We start from the raw sequence: 18,215 nt of genomic DNA, 5'->3' as shown, positions 1-18,215 counted from the left end.
GGGCGTTTACATGCTATGCATGTTTGCACAATTTTTGTTAAAAAACACATAATTGAAAAAATTTATTTGGACATTTTTTTTTTGCTGAATGATATGATAATCGCCCGATAAAATATCACGATATATCTCTAAATCTCTTTTTTTTCTTACAACCTTACAAAGCAAAGAAAAGCCTGACACTATTAACTAAAGATGAAACGATATAGATTTTTTAGGGCCAATGGTGCCAATACCAACTTTTTTTCCATCGACCTTAGCCAATGACCGATACGGACTGCCGATATTCTTGAGCCAATATTTGGAGCAGATACTACTTTTGTTCCCTCAATTTACATCATAAAAATTACACAATGATGATCACAAATGGTACGAGTCTCAATTTTCTCAAAAAAAGAACATTAGAAATTAACAAAGGTGAGGTAGAACGACAAGTAAAAAAAATATATTTAACAAATATTAAAAACAGGTGATGTAGAACAATAACAAGTAAAAATATTTCTGCTTTCTGTAAATAATGGGCATTGGTGAACGCAGCAGCCCACATCGGCCGATGCCGATACACGTAAAAAACGCAAAAAAATGTATGTTTTGAGTGAATTACGATTTATTTTGTAGTTTTAATTAACAATTAAAACACCACAAAACATATTAAAATGTGTACTATTAAAATATTTAACAATCGTCATTTGGTCGGTTTACAGTCAAATATCAAGTCCCAGCAGCTCTGACGTCAGGATTTGGAGTGAAGGAAGTGACGTAGTCTACACACATGAGTTAAAAGGATGTAAAAGATCAGGTGTCTCCAACAAGCTCTATCGATAATCTAAAGGGGAGTGATTGTGTTGAACGCTTATTTAGTGTGTGCAGCCTGCCGGAAACCAGTAGTAGAAGAAGAAGAATCTGAACGAGACCCCGCCCACTCAGCAGTGCACAATGAGTGCGTTCCGCTGCTTCTCACGCTTGTTGACAGGTGTCATGGCCGCTGGGCCTCGCAGGGCTGTTGGAGCCGTTGTTTGCTCCGGTCATGGAGCCAGACGAAGCTTTTCCACACTTGGGGCTAAGAAAGCCTGGCTTGGAGGGACCTTGTCGTGCGGTGGAGCGGGTAAAGCGATGACATTTAGAGGACTGCCAGGTGAGTGCGTGCTAGCCTGGAGCTAAGCTAGTCCAAGTATAATAGCTTTTATTTGTGATTCTACTTCATTTAAAACAACTATACACAAGATACAAAGAGCAAACGAGCTAAATGTCTGGAATGAGTTTGTGACGTTTGGTGCGTTTGCTTGAACGTACATGAAATATTAGTAGTTGATGTGATGCTACTTATCTGCTAGCTTAGCAGCATAGCGTTTGTTTTATGATGCTTCATGTCGGTCAGTCCACAATGAAACGCTGATGTAGATAGTTAGACTGCATTTATTTAGTTAATTATTCACTTTTATATAAACTAGTGCAGTGTGTGTGTGTGTGTGTGTGTGTGTGTGTGTGTGTGTGTGTGTGTGTGTGTGTGTGTGTGTGTGTGTGTGTGTGTGTGGCTAGTCGACTAAATGAACTGTGCGGAGCATAATATTTAGTATTGTAATATAGGCGCTACACACACACACATATATATATATATATATATATGTGTGTGTGTATATATATATATATATATATATATATATATATATATATATATATATATATATATATATATATATAGAGAGAAAGACTATTATTAGTTACAAACATTTCTCACCTGCTGGTCAATATTTACAGGGTGTTTTTATATCTATATATTATATATTAGACCCACTTTAGTCATTTTTAAAAGCCACTCCTGTAGAGTCCATTAGCCCTCCCATCCACTAGGTGTCAGCCTAGACCTGAGTTCTACTGGTGTCTACACTTATAGTGCATATAAACTCATATACGTCATCCCTGTTTGTACATTAAATGGCGGAGTTTGCCGGTGGAGAATCATCTCAGATGTTTTATTGAAAACATTACATGCACCAGCTCAGATATTTTCATAATGCTTTATATTTGAACTACATTTATATAATAATATGAAAAAGTGAAAGATAAGAACACAGTTGACAGAGAATGTATGTGGTCAGGTGTTTTAATTTGAAAAAGAATAAAAAAATAATTGTTTTTTTTTAACTTTATTTATTCTTTAAGGGCTTAACAGAGAACGTAGTGATGTTATTTTGTTCTGTACATGACGATAATACATCATAATAATAATAATAATAATGATTCAGTCAGAACAGTGGCAGCTAATCCACTGACAACAGTCAGTAATTCTAGTATGTGTATGTTTAGTTTTTGTATATTTGTAGTTTTGTATATGTACTGTATATATTCTGTTGTCTTTATTGTGCAATTTTCTTTCTTGCAACATGTTTTTCCCTGTGTGTGTGTGTGTGTGTGTGTGCGTGTGTGTGTGTGTGTGTGTACCTGCTGCTGAAACTTCAAGGATTTTTTTTGTGCAAAATAAACCAAATTAAAATGCTAAAATTGTCTTTTTAATATTGTAATATTACTAGGTATTTAAGGCGACCCCAAGGTTGAAAAACACAGCCTCGATAAGGAAGGTCACATTCATTACTTACTATCTAATTGTTCTGCTCTGTTTTAGGCATTCCATTTCCCCATGCTGTTTACACACCATCATTTCACACAAGTGTTCCTGTCAGCAACAAGCAGGACTTCTACGAGGTCCTCGGGGTGCCACGCACAGCCACCCAGAAAGAGATAGAGAAAGCATATTATCAGGTTTGTTTCTTCCACACGCTCATTCTGCTTCTAAGATGAGCCGTTCTGACTGTACGTTTATGTTCAATCTGCAGCTGATGGCTAAAAAGTACCATCCTGACACCAACAAAGAAGATCCTCAAGCAAAGGAACAGTTTGCTCAGCTGGCTGAAGCATATGAGGTTTGAAGTGTTGCACTCTAAGAGAGCTTCATAGCTGTTGGTCAACAGAGAAAAACTAGTATGTTGATGTGTTGTTGCTCACAGGTCCTTAGAGATGAGGTGAAGAGGAAGCAGTATGACTCAGCAGGATTTGATGCTGGCCAAGCAGGTGAAGGACAGCATGAGAGCGGTCAGACCTCTCATGTGGACCCAGAGGAGCTTTTACGCACAATATTGGAGAAGCTCTCAAGAGACCTGGGCTTTGGGGATTTCAACGCTAAAGTTGATGAGCCACATGAGGTGAGAGTTAAAACCATAAAGGACTTAAAGGATCCTCCTGTTTTTACAGATATGTCTTTAATAGAAGATCTATGCCTAACAAACACATTATTTTACACCATATTTCTTTTATTAACTTTATTGTTTGAGAGCCTGTGCATGTTGAAATTAGGGATGTCCCAATACAACTGTTTCATTACCGATATGATACCGATATTGATTCAATTTTTAAAAATGTTTCTCTCTTTTCTTTAATAAAAAAATAATAATGACTTATTTTGTCGTGTGGAATGTTAGAAAAGATTTGATCAAGTGATGTCACTCAAACAGAGAACAATAATCAGCAACAGTAGGGATGAGAAAAACTGACCCATTTATTACTAACATATATTTTAACCTTCATAATATCTACAGTATTCTATAATTGGAAAAAAAAATAATTAAAATCCGGAAATTTGAATTTGATATCCGATATTCGTTTTCAGGCTAATATTGAACCAATATCGATATTGAATTGGGACGACTCTACTTAAAATGATGTAATGTCTATAGGAGTTGAAGCATTTAGGATCATTTAGAAGCTTTTTTAGTCAAATGACAACTTGTGCTGTTTTTAGTTGATCTAAAAATCAATAAAAGTTAAAATTTGCGTCATCAGTGACTTATATTTCAACATGGAGGTGCACAGGCTCAAACAAGGTAAAGTAGTCCCTTTTTTAAAAGTTAATAAATAAGGTGTAAAATAATGTGTTTTGTTAGGGTTAGATGTTCTAATAAAGACACATTTGTAAAAACAGTGGAGGATCCCTTTAAGACATTTGTTTCACCCTCTGACATGTTTTAAGGAAAACTACAATACTTTTTATTATTTACAACAGTGTCACATGGACTTGACGTTTACTCAGACAGTGGACGGAGTCACTGAAAAAGTGTCTATTGAAAGAAAGTCATCGTATCAGGTCAAAGCCAACGAGCCAGGCACCAAGTAGCAGCAACGGCTCCACATGGTAAGAGCTGCAACACACCAAGATCAATTTATGGTTGTTTTTGTTCATTATTGTAAGACAAACATAACAACTAGAAACACAAAACCATGGGACAAAGTACAGTATAGTTAATATATACGTACTGTATATAATACAGGTATTAGTATGTATAACACCATTATGTGGTTGTGTTGTTTAACACAGAGGTGTAAAGAGTACTGATAAGTCCTACTCAAGTAGAAGTACTGTTACTTGATTCAAATTGTACTTAAGTACAAGTAAGTCATACATAAAATACTCAAGTACAAGTAAAAAGTAGCTCAATAAATAATACTCAGAGTAAAAGTTACTTTCAAACCCCACGTTTATGTTTGGTACAGTTTTCTTACATACAGTAAACATCTCGTGTATAAACGTAAAAAGGAAAAGACCAAATCTTACACAATTGGAATTGAATTTATTTTCCACAGAGAAGAAGACAGAACAACTCTGTGCTTGGTTTATTTTAACGTTCAGCAGGTCAAACAGGTTGTTAACCTGGACAAAGGAAGAAGATGGAAAGCACGTCCGCCTCACAGCAAGAAGGTCCTGAGTTCTAGCCCTGGGGTGGACACCTGGTCCTTTCTGTGTGGAGTTTGCATGTTCTCTCCATGCTGCGTGGGTTTCCTCCGGGTACTCCGGCTTCCTCCCACAATCCAAAAACATGACTCTTGAGTTAAATAAATAAAGGAATAATACAAATGAAAAAGAAGCCTATTAATTTAAATTCTGGTTCTATAATAAACAATGCAAAACTGCATAATAGTTCTTTTTCTTTTAAAAGTGCAACTGAAAATGTATTTTGTGCCTTAACAATTGGACTTTAAAAAAAAACCCGTCATTTTACTGTATTTACGTCAGATATTTGTTTGGACCAGCAGAGGGCGCTGGTAACACAGTGGTCGGTTGACATGCAGATATATTGCAGTGAAGAAGAGAAGCTATGCTAGCAGACAGTTAATAGAAAAACATGACTTTTACAGATATTCAGGTAATATTACAGATATTCTTTTGGTGCTAAAGGGGTAATGAATCATTTATTAACATATTTAAGAGTAGAAGGCGGCCAGAAAGAAAGTATTAGCAGACTCCGCCCACCGCCTACACTTGTGGATTAAAAAAAAAAGTACTGCGATTCAATTTTCAGAAAATCGATATCAACCGTGATACTTATGAATCGATTTTTAACTGCCTTACGATTAATCGTTACATCCCTAGTTATTATAAATCCTTAGTTTGAAATTTACTTGAACTTTGAAATATTTGAATTCTCAATTACATTTTCTCAAATTGCTTGTATTTATTTATTTAGTGCATTACGCTGACCTGTCTGTCAAACTCATTTTATCCTTAACGTACATTACCCAATGATTAACATCCTCTCTCATACACTGCTCTAATGTCAGCTGGATGGCTCTGCTCACACTGTGCACCCTGCTGCTCTGAGGTGATGTCCTCCGCCCATTACGCAGCTGATCCAACCCCACCTGATGGTGCTCCGCCCTTTGAAGGCCCTGCCCCACACAACTAGACAGCCCAGCATAAGAAGATGATTTACTTTAAAAGAGAGAAGATATGTTTAATTCTGTTCTGGATGGTTTGGACTTCACAGCAGTAGAGGAGAACTGTGGGTCAGGGAGGTCTATCATGTCTGAATAAATGATTAGGATCAAAGCATTGTGGTGTTTCTGTACAGCTTTAGTCATTCGTTTTAAAAGGGAATGGACAGGAACACGACTTAAATTAACACAACATTTTAATAAGGCAGCATTCAAAGGCTGGAAGTGTATGTAAACATATTTCATATAATGATAAACACTGATCAGATTTAGAATAAAGGGTTGTGAAAGTGGACAGATGATTGTTGACTACTGATACTCTTTTTAAAAGGGATTTAGATTTATTTTTATATTCACCAAGCTTTCAGTCCAACAACCTTCATCAGGTCATTGTAAACCTGTGCAGGCCGTCCACTAGAGGGCGTATAATCTAACCATATATTATTATATGTAGACATATTATCAGATTATAACTGACATAAAACACAGTCTGTGGTTCTAGAAAAATAATCAGACATTTTTATCCACATGATGTTTTATTAATCATAATTAATATTAGTGAGTGTGATCAACCATTCTCACTGTGACGTTCTTTAGTTTACCTTTAGTTCCTCGTAGCCATGGTAACCTCTTTTCCTTTGATTTACATTCAAACCTGTGATTTATGACTTTATATCAGTGGAAAGTGTTAGAAATGAGTTTTTAGATTATTTTAGGAAATGTAGAGTTTTTTCACCACGACAGACGTCACTGCCATTATTATTATTATTATTATTACGTCACCTAGTGGAAGTGTGTCTGATTGTCTAAACAAACGTGATGGCCTTTTCCTAACTCCTCTCCTAATCCACAGGGTTATAGAAAAGTGGATAGGAAAGGAGATAGGAGGAACTATTAGGACCTCTAAAGACAGGAAGTGACTTTAATGTGGAGGTGTTGCAGCTTTGACCACTAGAGGGAGGCCCAGAATCCTCCTCACTACCTTCTCATCTCTGTAATAGACTCATTACATTATTTCATGTTTAAATATTATTCATCAATTAAGTTTAAATTATTACACATTTAACTAATTTTATTAAGTATTTATAATCATTATGAAAATTACATTTTTTATTTTTATTTTATTGTAAATTAAAAAAAACAGTAAAGTTAAATAGTTAAATGAGGTGAACCTTAATTTGAAATAAATTACTTTGGACACGTTGAGTTTGGGGGGAATATTTAATAATTTAAACTTTATTAGAATAAATTTATTAAAGTTTATTATAAAAATAGAATAAAATAGTTAAGTATGACTGAATGTTGGGAAGATATTTCATTTTATGTCTCAAGAATGTTAACATTTGAATGAATTCCAATAAGTGAAGATGGTCCATTTGCTTCTGCTTTTATTTAAATGTTGTTTAGTCTTGAAGCTTAAATTAAAGTAACTATAAGGTTTGTGAGAAAATAATGTTGAACTCAAATGATTAAGTTCTGACATTTGTTTGATTTTCTGTTACAATTCAAGGTTTTTCACCTGAGAATCTTCCTCTGTTCAATGTTGGTCTGTCTGGTCTAAATATCGTACGGTTAAACTAACAGGAAAATAATCATCACCAAATAAACAACAGTAAAAAAGTATTTTTCCTCAAAAGAGAAAAGAGAAGTCCACGGAGCTCACGCACACACCGGAACTGAGCTGTGTAGTAAATAGATACAGATGGTGCTCTAGCGCCCCCTCACACCCTGTGGTCAAAAGTTGAATAGGTTTCATTTCAGGGCCGTTCAGAAGTGAAATAAAATTAAAATAAACATTTTGAAATGACCAAATTACTCCAAAATAACAGATACACACACTCGGGGTATTTGGAACCTGTCGACCGAGTTTCAGGTCCAACTTGCACCGCGTCAGGGAGATATTTGCTCCACACACACACACACAGACCTCCCTTGCTTTTATATATATTCATCAAACACTCACAAGTCTCATAAATGATTTAAATTTAACTCTAATCTAACCCTAAGTCTTAGAATAAATTACACTGTTTCTGTTGTAATCTGTCCTCAAATCTGTTCAATGCAAAGATCTGGGAAGAAGAAAAAAACCTTACAGCAGTATTTGTAAAGTTATTTTGTCAATGTCAACTTTATTTATATATAACACATTTAAAAACAGCTACAACTGTCCAAAGTGCTGTACAGCAAACATTATAAAGTACAATGTAAAAACAGTCACAAAATATACAACATGAAACAATAATAATAAAATACATAAGATCTGCTCACCTTGTGTTGAAGGCCAAAGCAAAAAGATGGTTTTCAACAATGACTTAAAAACATGAATGGACTGGACCATTATGACGTTCAGCTGAAGGCTGTTCCAGAGCCGCTACAGTAAAAGCCTGGTGTCCTCTGGTTTTACACTCAGCTATAGGCACCACCAGAGTCATCTCAGTGTTTGACCTGGATCACGGATCAACAGAAGCTCATCAACACATTCAGACATTTAAAAACCATCAACAGTATTTAAACTGAATCCTAAAACTGACTGAAGCCAGTGCAGAGCGGCCAACACAGGAGTTACTGTATGTGCTCACGTTTCCTCCTTCCAGTGAGCAAACGTGGTAAAAAAGTCACATTTCCAGGGTTCTCTCCGGCTCTGTTTGAGCGTAGTGGCCCCCGACGTTGGGATTTTTCTCCCCTACGGAGCGATGGCGCCCCCTACGTTCAGTGTTCAGCAACGTTGTAATAATTGTTGCACACTTTTGTTGTTTTGTCATTTTATAGTAATTTATATAAAATTAAAATCGACTGAAGTTGAAATAAATCAAATATATAATTCTTGGAAAATGTTACAAATGAAAAAATCTCATTGTTTTAAAGCACAGCTACAGTTTACTGATAACATGATAAACCATTTGTTGGTCACTTTAACCACCAACATGAGGAGTTTTCACCCATTGTTTGGTCACATGATGGGACTCTAACACACCCTCATTACTTCACTGGATAAAATACACACACACACTTATAGCTTTGGTCAGAATCCACTGTTCACTCATTCTTCAGAGATGCTGCGACCATATATGGTCAATTGGAGGCGTGTCTTATTGCTAACAAGCATTGGTGCAAAGTGAAGTCACATGATCTAAACTCATGTCCATCATGATCTCAGATCAACAGTTAATCTCATCAACTAAACACTTCATACACGTCTCAACAGAAGCTCATTGAACCACAACACTTACACGTGACCGTGGCTCAGGTGGTAGAGGGTCGTCTTCTGATCGAGAGGTTGGGGGTTCGATCCCAGTACCTGACTATGTGTTGAAGTGTCCTTGGGCAAGACACTGAACCCTAAGTTGCTCCCAGTGGTCGACTAGTGCCTTGTATGTCAGTCCTGTCCCACTGGTGAATGAGCTGATATGTAAAGAGCTTTGAGACTGTTTCAGTGGTGATAAAGCTCTATATAAATCATGTCCATTTACATAGTGTTACCATGGAAACACACACTACACCAATGATTGTTAGCAATAACAAACTGTACTTTTTATTGAGATGATCACAGTGTGTTTAAACCATCAGTAATAATATATAAATATACGTGTTTACCACAGTATATGATCCATTCATTGATCACAGATTAATACACTTTATTTTATATTGATAACAAGCATTGGTCCTAAAGTGTTTATCAGGTGGTGAAGTAATTATAATAATGTATAGTTATTATTAATAATAACTAGTGACCACCTTTGAAGTCAATCATCTTCCCATTGACTGGTCACTTCTAAAGGACACACACACACACACACACACACACACACACACACACACACACACACACACACACACACACACACACACACACTAGTTTACATTGCCAAACCAAGTGTGACATAGAACAATGTTCTCACAAATAGAATAAATATTAAAAATAGAGTTTCACTATATTTACTGGATCTATAACAAAATGTACAGTTATGTTCTAAGTGTTATGTACAGGGTATATATAACTATATATATATATATATATATACTTTATAACCCACTGGAATCACCTGTCAGATCACATCATCACATGTATCTTAAATCTTTTGTTTATGATCCTTTATTATCTTTTCCATGAGTATTTTTATTTATGTATTTTAAATACATAAATAATACATACTGTCATTTTTTTCTCTGAGTACCAACCACATCATCACTACACCTCCTTTACTATCCACTAAACCTCACACAAGCACTTATTGGTACATTTACAACCTACATATTTATACACAGTATATATACATTTTCTTTTGTCTGAATTTAAAGCAATCTAAACATAAATACTGTGATGGCCACACAGAGGTAACAGCTCCTAAATCATTTGATGATTAACACTGACATTATTCTCTGTCCCTTTAAGAACAGAGGTGGTGAGGGGCGGGCCTGGAGAGAGCTGGAGGCGGCCTTAAGTGGACCAGACCATTGTAGAGGGGGACTGAGGTTAAGGGGGCTGTGTTTGTCCCTTAGTTTTGGTTGTTTATCCCCTGTGTTTCTCCTTATTTATATTTGGTATGGTCCAAACTATATTTAAGTTGACTCCTGTCTCATTTGAGGAGGTCAGTTAGTTTGTGTCAGTTCTTGTTGCACATTCTACCTCTGTTCTTGGCCTGTGTTAGTCTGTGGCCAATAAGACACCTTTTAATAAATGTAACGCTGTTGTCTCCTTGCTTCACTGCTTGGACCCAAACAAATACATAAAGTTTATCTTCTCTAAGCATAAATGTTAAAGGGATAAAATTGTAAATATGTGTGTATATACTTGTGTATGTGTGGAAAGATGAATGTATAGTTGAACACATGAATTGTATAATTATATGGATATATATCAATGAGTTATGTGTATATACTGTATATATTTATAGTGTAAATAGGTGTATATTATAAGAAGATGATATGTATATTACATGTAGTAGGATCATATAATTATATATTTCCTCCTACTCCTTTTAGAACATGTACAGGCTTCACCAGCAGGATTTTTATACCAATTGTTTATTATTATTATTATTTTATTTATGTTATTTTTTTTCATTATCAGATACAGATTGCTGTTGTGTTCATGTTTGAAATCAAATCCAAACTATCATTCCTTTTACCAGGGGCGTCAGACTAGGGGGGTAAAGGGCCCTCAGAAGTCTGCTTTATATATATGTATATATATATATATATATATATATACATATATATATAAATATATAAAGGTCCCTTTGTGAAAATAAAGTGGTTATTAATCACAGTTTGACACTAAACACAGTTATTCATGCTGCATCAGGGCCCTAGCTACCACCCCTTTAAAACAGTGCTAATGGTACGACCCACATGTGCTGCTACAGTCTGAACTGTAGATCAGAATCAGAATCAGAATCAGAATCAGAATCATCTTTATTCGCCAAGTGTATGTTGTACACACGAGGAATTTGACTCGGTCAACTGTGCTCTCTCCAATAGTGAAACATTCAATAATAAACAATCAACTAGAAGAGATGATAATAAGTATAAACATAAGTATAAATATAAACAGTAGTTAGACTAAAATGTGCAAATAACAAGATGATAATAATAATAATAATAATAATAATAATAATAATAATAGTATAAAAAATAAATAAATAGATACAAAATAAAAATTAAAAAAATAAGATAAAAGAAGGAAAATAATAGAAAAGAAAGATAATAATAATAAAAGGAAAATAGTGCAGTAGAGCATTGATGAGTAGTGCAGGAGAACATTTAAATTAAAGGTATGTACATGAACATTCTCAGTGTCAGATTGATCCAAGGTTGTTATGTTTGGTTCCAGGGTTTTTTCACAGAAACAGGTCTGACACTCTTTGACTGTTTAGTGTTGATCACAGTGACAGCCTGGGGGAAGAAACTGTTTTTATGGCGGGTAGTTTTGGCGTACAGTGATCTGTAGCGTCTGCCAGAGGGGAGGAGTTTAAACAGATTGTGTGCAGGGTGGGAGGAGTCTGCAGTGATGCTACCTGCCCGTTTCCTGACCCTGGACAGGTATAAGTCTTAGATGGAGGGCAGATCAACACCAATGATCTTTTCTACAGTCCTGACTATCCTTTGTAGTCTGTGTCTGTCTAGTTTGGTTGAAGATCCAAACCAGACAGTGATGGAGGTGCACAGAACAGACTGAATGATGGAGGTGTAGAACATGATCAGCAGCTCCTGGGGCAGGTTGAACTTCCTCAGCTGACGCAGGAAGTACTTCCTCTGCTGTGCCTTTTTCCTGGTTGTGTCTATGTGGGAGGTCCACTTCAGGTCCTGTGAGATTGTGGATCCCAGGAACCTGAAGGAGTCCACGGTAGACACTTTGCTATTCAGAATGGTAAGGGGGGTGAGTGGGGGGGGATTTCTCCTGAAGTCCACTGTCATCTCCACTGTCTTGAGTGGGTTCAGTTCCAGATGTTTCTGACTGCACCAGAAATCCAGCTGTTCCACCTCCGTCTGAAGGCAGACTCGTCCCCATCCCTGATGAGACGATGACGGTGGTGTCGTCTGCAAACTTCAGGAGTTTCACAGAGGGGTCCCCTGAGGTGCAGTCATTGGTGTAGAGGGAGAATAGCAGTGGGGAGAGAACACACCCCTGGGGGGCGCCAGTGCTGAGTGACCGGGTGCTGGATGTGATGCTTCCCAGCCTTACTTGCTGCTTCCTGTCAGTCAGGAAGTTGGTGATCCACTGACAGGTGGAGGCCGGCACTGTGAGCTGGGTGAGTTTCTGGTGAAGGATGTCCAGGATGATGGTGTTGAACGCAGAGCTGAAATCCACAAACAGGATCCTAGCGTAGGTCCCTGGGGAGTGGAGGTGATGCAGGATGTAGTTCAGACCAATGTTGACTACATCCTCTACAGACCTGTTTGTCTGATAGGCAAACTGTAGGGGGTCCAGCAGGGGTCCTGTGATGTCCTTCAGGTGGCTCAGTACCAGCCTTTCAACGTCAGAGCAATGGGTTGATAGTCATTGATCCTGTGATGGCAGGTTTCTTTGGGACTGAGATGATGCTGGAAGGTACTTCACACAGCTCCAGTGATGTGTTGAAGATCCGTGTGAAGATGTGGACCAGCTGCTCATCACAGGCTTTCAGGCAGGAGGGAGATACTCCATCTGGTCCTGGAGACTTTTTGATCTTTTGTTTTTTGAAAAGATGTGATAAAAAGCAGCAAGTCTTTCCTCAACAAAGGAAACCAGGACAAAAAGTCAAAGAAATGGAGAGAAGGTGAAATGTTTATTCAGTTCTTCAGATTTAAAACACTCACATCTTTTTTAGACAATATATGATTTAGTTTGAAATGAACTACGTCTACTCTCACACATTTAAATACTGGAACATTCAAATATTAATTGGAAATAAAGTTATTTAAATAAAACTATTTTGAAGATTACATTTTGTTGCCAACAAGTCTTAAATTGTAGTAAAAATATGTCACAAACACAATATTCAATAAAGCATTAAAATATAGTAGAACAGATTTATAAAATACAAACAATGGATATGGAGTCATTAGGTTATTGCAGTTTTTTTCAACCTTGGGGTCAGGACCCCATGTGGGGTCAGCCTGGTCACAAGTTAAAGCCTTAAAAAGAATAAGGTCTATGAGTAAATATATATTTTAACATAATTAACCAGTTTTGCCCTTACAGTCCAATATTTGATGTTGAAGGAGATACAGAGGAGACACTGATATATGAGGGTGTGCTTCAGCCATACAGTCCTGATAGTTCACAGGATGTAGTAACAATCACTGTCCACCATTCAAACACATTACAGACATGATTGCTGCTTTCTCTGATGATAACATTTTGAAACGGATACTTCCAGACACCTCTGAAGAAGCAGGAAGTGGTTCTGGCCTCCTGACAGATGTTCTCAGCTGCTTCTGGCATGAATTCTATGAGCGTTGCACACTCTGTGGAACAGTTAAGCTGCCATTTATTCGTTCATCTCTGCAGAGACATGGAAGGCAGTTTGCAGAATCCTTTTGAAAGGAGATCAAGGTTACCAGTGTTTTCCAAACCGACATGTTCTTCCCTTTCTAGAGGAAATGCTTTTTAAATGTGTGTACAGCAATATTAAAACTCATTTTCTGCAGTTTGTGAGCACTCAACAACGTGAGGTTTTACTGAAAGCAGTGAAGGATTTTTCATCAGTAGACAATGATGATCTACTAGAAGTTCTTGAGTGTTTGAACTGTAGGAAAAGGATCACTGAGACTTTTCCTACAATACCTGCAGAGATAAGAGCAGTGTTTGTCATTGACTGCTGGAGGAAGTAACACATGATCATCTTTCTCTCAGTCCAGAAGAACTTACCAAGTTGTTGTCTGACCTAAGACTAACTACAAAAAAGCTCTGTCAGCTGCTCAGGATTTATCTCCAAAGCAAAAAGAAGTAGGTGGTCATCTAAAAGAAGAGTTAGATGATGTCAAACTCCCACAATGACTTTGCTTCTGCACAGGATCTGATCTTATTGTAACAAACAGCATCTATGTGGAATTTCAGGATATGTCCACGTTTACAAGAAGGCCTGTTGCACACACACACACACACACACACACACACACACACACGCACACACACACACACACACGTGGCAAAGTCCTTCACATAGCTGACAACTACCACAACTTCCCAGATTTGAATGCAGAGCTGGAAAGTAATGTATGGGTCATGGATATTGTTTAGTGCTGAAAATACAACTCAGACCTTTGACCAGCACCAAAAAATGTCAAAAACCCTTCTTTTGTGATATAAAGTTTTAAATGCAATACAAAAAGTCAGAAATCAAACTTTTCTTAATATTTGCTCTAGAAGATTCTCAGCAGCCCTTTAGTATTAGAATTTACAAGAATCTGACAGATTATTTGCACTATTTTTTTTTGTTTAATTTAATTTACCACTTTGGACTCAGGTTTAAAAATATTTTTAGAATTTACAGACTGGTTTAACTGGTCATTGTTCATGAACCAAAGCTGTTTTATTGTTTTTGTTTGACATTTTTTTTATTTTTATTTCTTTATTTAAGTAGGGACAATACATATTAATGAAGATTCAAAAAAAAAATGTAAATATGCCAGATTGTAGCCAACGGCTAATTTCCATCTGCTGTCCCTAGACAGGCTGATGTAATAAAATGTTACACTTAACAATAAGACATGGCAAGACACAAAACAATATATAAAAAGATTACATACAGGACAAAAAACAACAATCATAGAATATCAGTATTTTTGCACATAATTTAAATGTGTGCATTTTTATTTCCATTTGAAGTTATTGTATTGTTGGATGTGAAACTTCATTTGTTTCCATGTGTTGACTGTTCACAGAGGAAATTTAATTTGTATTTTACCATTTGTAGTTTTTAAGCTGAGCCATTGTTGAAACACCTTTAGCTGTAATTGTTATTAATACAAACAAAACATTTTCAAATCTTTAACTATTGTAATGGAAAATAAAAAACACTATATTCAACAAAATGTGGTTTTGTTTCTTAAAATTGATGCTGAAACTTCCAACTGTATTCCACAAAAAAAGTGATAATGAAAAGATTTCCTTTATGATACATGTTAGAATGTTAGCACAGTCTTCAATAGCTGGATAGTAAAGTTTCAGTTGTTTTAATAATCAATCATTACAGTCCACACATCTTCTTCCTCTTTATGTCCATCTTTAAGTTCAGCAGCGTGTAGAGCCTCTGCCATCAGCCTTTCATCTTCCTTCGTTCCTACTCCTATCTCCAGACAGCGTTCAAATGGCGGCAGTAGTGAAAACCCATCCGGGAAAGCCCCGCCCCCCCTGCTAGAGCACAGACACCAAAGCCAAACCTCCACCAAACAGTGGAAGACAAAGCTCTCTGCTTCACAGAGGACAAATCTCCACGGCTGAGGAGGTACTGGGCTCCATTGGTAGGAGGTCGTAGGCTCAGAGTTCCATCTGTTTCCATTATTAACTCTCCAACGCCTGTGAGGGAGGTGCCAACCTGGAACAGACACGTCCACTACTTTACAACCAAGAATGTATTTACAATATACAGTAAATAACATGAGAATCTGACCTTGAGCATTTTCTCCATCTCCAGTACACGTGTAGGCTTTACCCCGTTGATGTTGTATTTTATGATGTCATCAAGGTCGTAGAACCTGTGGTGAATTTTCTCCATGTAATCTCCAGAGGCTTGGAGAGGGTCCTGGACCCTGACTATGGTTTTATCTGAGCCCACCAACACAAATGGTACCATGGAGGGTCTTTCATGGATAACTGGCCTATTGTCTTTCCTGGAACAGACATATTGAATCCACAGGATTAGGAAACACATTGTTTTTAAAATGTTCCAAAGCAACACTTTGAGGTTACCAGCAGTTTGACTTACTCAGTCTACAGACTCAGATGATCCATTTCTGTTTTATTTCCATTTACCTATAAATAAATGTCACTACGGACTATGAAGTTCCATGAAAACATGGTTACTATGGAAACTGAGTTCATCTGTTGTTATTATTTCATATTTCTCTGCTGTAGCAGTGCCTAATGACCTAGTGCGTGTGTTGACATACGTCTGTTTTTGCTACACAGCGTTTCATATCTCCAGATTTCATGGTGACATTTGAAGTTTCCCTCTCTTTACTCGACCATTTCTGGTGGAAAATATCATGTAAATGCGTAACCTTGGCCCAAAACATGAAGGTGAGGGTTTATTCTCTGTCATATTGATATTTGTGTCTGTTAGCGTACGTTTCTCAGAGATCCTCTGGACTTTATCACGACTGCACTTGGTCCACGTTATAACCACACAGAGCTGTGTGTGCTTGGTAATAGATGAGAACATATGTAATGTGACTCTTTCAGCAGCCCAGTGTGTTAAAGACCTATACAGTATTATTTCATGTATGAGGGGGGTCAAGTTAAACATTGTTGGAATGTCAGTGATCAATACATATTTTTAATTGATTTATTTTTTTATTTTAATTTTAGTGAGGTTAGTACACATTCAGAGGCATTAATAAAATTGGACTCATCATTTGCATAATCATTTATTTCGCTCTTTGTTTTTCTCATTTTTGGTTTTCGGTTTGAGTCGAGAATTTAATTTAATTTTTGTTGCATCCCTCGTGTTTTAGACTGATTTGAAATGTAACATATGATGTGACTTTAAACAAGGCACTAAGAACTAGGAGAATGTTTTCTCTTCCTTATGAATCTGATTTAATATTATTTAACCTTTCATTTCATTAAAGCATTTTAGAAATTCATTATAACTGTAAACACATGTAGAAACAAAGCTAAATGTTAGCAGATGTTTTATTCATCTCTGAACATTTGGAAACATGTGTATTTTTCTGTTACTTGAAAAGGAAAGTTTATGTTTGTATGTAAACTAAACTAATGGTATAAGGTGAAGAATATGTTGTGTTTGAAGAGTATATGTGTAGTGACCAGAAGTGACCAGAGGAGGTGCTGTGGAGGAAATGAAGAGCCAGGAAAAACGGGAGAGAAGAAGAGAAAGAAAAGGAGAGCGAGCAGATAAAGTTCAGAGTTGATGTTTTAGAGGAACAACCACACAGTGAGATCTTCAACAGTCTACTGAGTGGACTCTGTGTGAGAACATTAGCCTGTTAGCATTTAGCTTAGCTTGTCCAGCAGAGTGATCCACCTGTCCTGCTCGGGAAACTAGGCTGGTGTGGTGTGAAGTGAACTGCTGCTGCTGTCGGAGAGAGGAGGAGCTAACACCACGTGGAGAGCCTGGACCTTGAACGCACCACGGAGATCCGCCATTTTCCATCAGTGTGGAAGTGATGGAAGGAGAACACCCAGAAATACAGTTTTATTGTTATATACCAGCTTTTTCAGGGTTTATTTTATTACAGTGGGCCCACATTGTGTGAGTGTTTTATTTTTTACCGTACCTAAATCTTTGATTGTCTAAACAGTGTTTTTTTTTTTTTTTTTACGTTTGGTTAATTCAAAAAGAAAATAATAAGTTTGATATAAAGCATTATTAATCTCTACTTTTGGTATTTATTATTTGTGGTGAAATATTTAATGTTTCTATTTGATCTTAATAGCTCTGTGGTTGGGATAGGCTAATTAAAAAACTCAATATCATTTATTAAATAAAGAGTCCCAGAGCCTTGCTACACACAGACACACACTTGTAGTGTAGTTCATTGATCAGTTTCTCACCATGAGTGTGACAGGATGATCTGCTGGTGCCTGGAAATATACAATATTAATCTCCTCAACACACCTAATGTGTTGTTGTTGAATTGGCTCCTCAAAGGTTCACCGACTGACTTCACTTTACCTAAAATAGTGGCAGAAAGGAGGTTAAAACACATTGAAGTGAATTGGTTCCAAACACATCAGCAGAACCACCTTTACCTTCAATGGCAGCGTATTGGAGACTTTCTCCTGG

At 36.8% G+C, this 18,215-nt stretch overlaps 2 protein-coding genes across 7 annotated transcripts in view; one reads left to right on the top strand and one right to left on the bottom strand.

The window, feature by feature from the left end:
- Positions 1-695: 695 nt before the first annotated feature.
- On the top strand, positions 696-6,670 carry LOC114459658 (dnaJ homolog subfamily A member 3, mitochondrial-like). Of its 5 annotated transcripts, none has more exons than XM_028441854.1 (6): positions 696-1,132; positions 2,621-2,757; positions 2,832-2,918; positions 3,003-3,197; positions 4,055-4,183; positions 5,608-6,282. In XM_028441854.1, the coding sequence occupies exons 1-5, from the start codon at positions 934-936 to the stop codon at positions 4,163-4,165; spliced, it is 729 nt and encodes a 242-aa protein (XP_028297655.1). In that variant the 5' UTR covers positions 696-933; the 3' UTR covers positions 4,166-4,183; positions 5,608-6,282. The 5 variants fall into 5 exon arrangements, with proteins under 5 accessions (XP_028297655.1, XP_028297657.1, XP_028297656.1 ...); XM_028441856.1 differs by lacking the exon at positions 5,608-6,282 and adding an exon at positions 4,679-4,780; XM_028441855.1 differs by lacking the exon at positions 5,608-6,282 and adding an exon at positions 4,633-4,762.
- Positions 6,671-15,433: 8,763 nt separating this feature from the next.
- Positions 15,434-18,215, bottom strand: part of LOC114459657 (mitochondrial ubiquitin ligase activator of nfkb 1-A-like) — a 26,631-nt gene continuing 23,849 nt past the window's right edge. For both annotated transcript variants that reach the window (XM_028441851.1, XM_028441852.1), the window contains exons 3-6: positions 18,182-18,215; positions 17,984-18,104; positions 15,858-16,077; positions 15,434-15,782 (exon numbers count right to left, since the gene is read on the bottom strand). The exon at positions 18,182-18,215 is cut by the window's right edge and continues 54 nt beyond it. In XM_028441851.1, coding sequence (XP_028297652.1) covers positions 15,534-15,782; positions 15,858-16,077; positions 17,984-18,104; positions 18,182-18,215 — 624 coding nt within the window. In that variant the 3' untranslated portion in view covers positions 15,434-15,533. The remainder of the gene's footprint in view (positions 15,783-15,857; positions 16,078-17,983; positions 18,105-18,181) is intronic.

This window comes from Gouania willdenowi, unplaced genomic scaffold (assembly GCF_900634775.1).
Source record: "Gouania willdenowi unplaced genomic scaffold, fGouWil2.1 scaffold_332_arrow_ctg1, whole genome shotgun sequence".
NCBI classification, from domain to species: domain Eukaryota; kingdom Metazoa; phylum Chordata; class Actinopteri; order Blenniiformes; family Gobiesocidae; genus Gouania; species Gouania willdenowi.
Note: the sequence above shows the minus strand (reverse complement) of the source record. Positions and strands in the feature narration are given on the sequence as shown.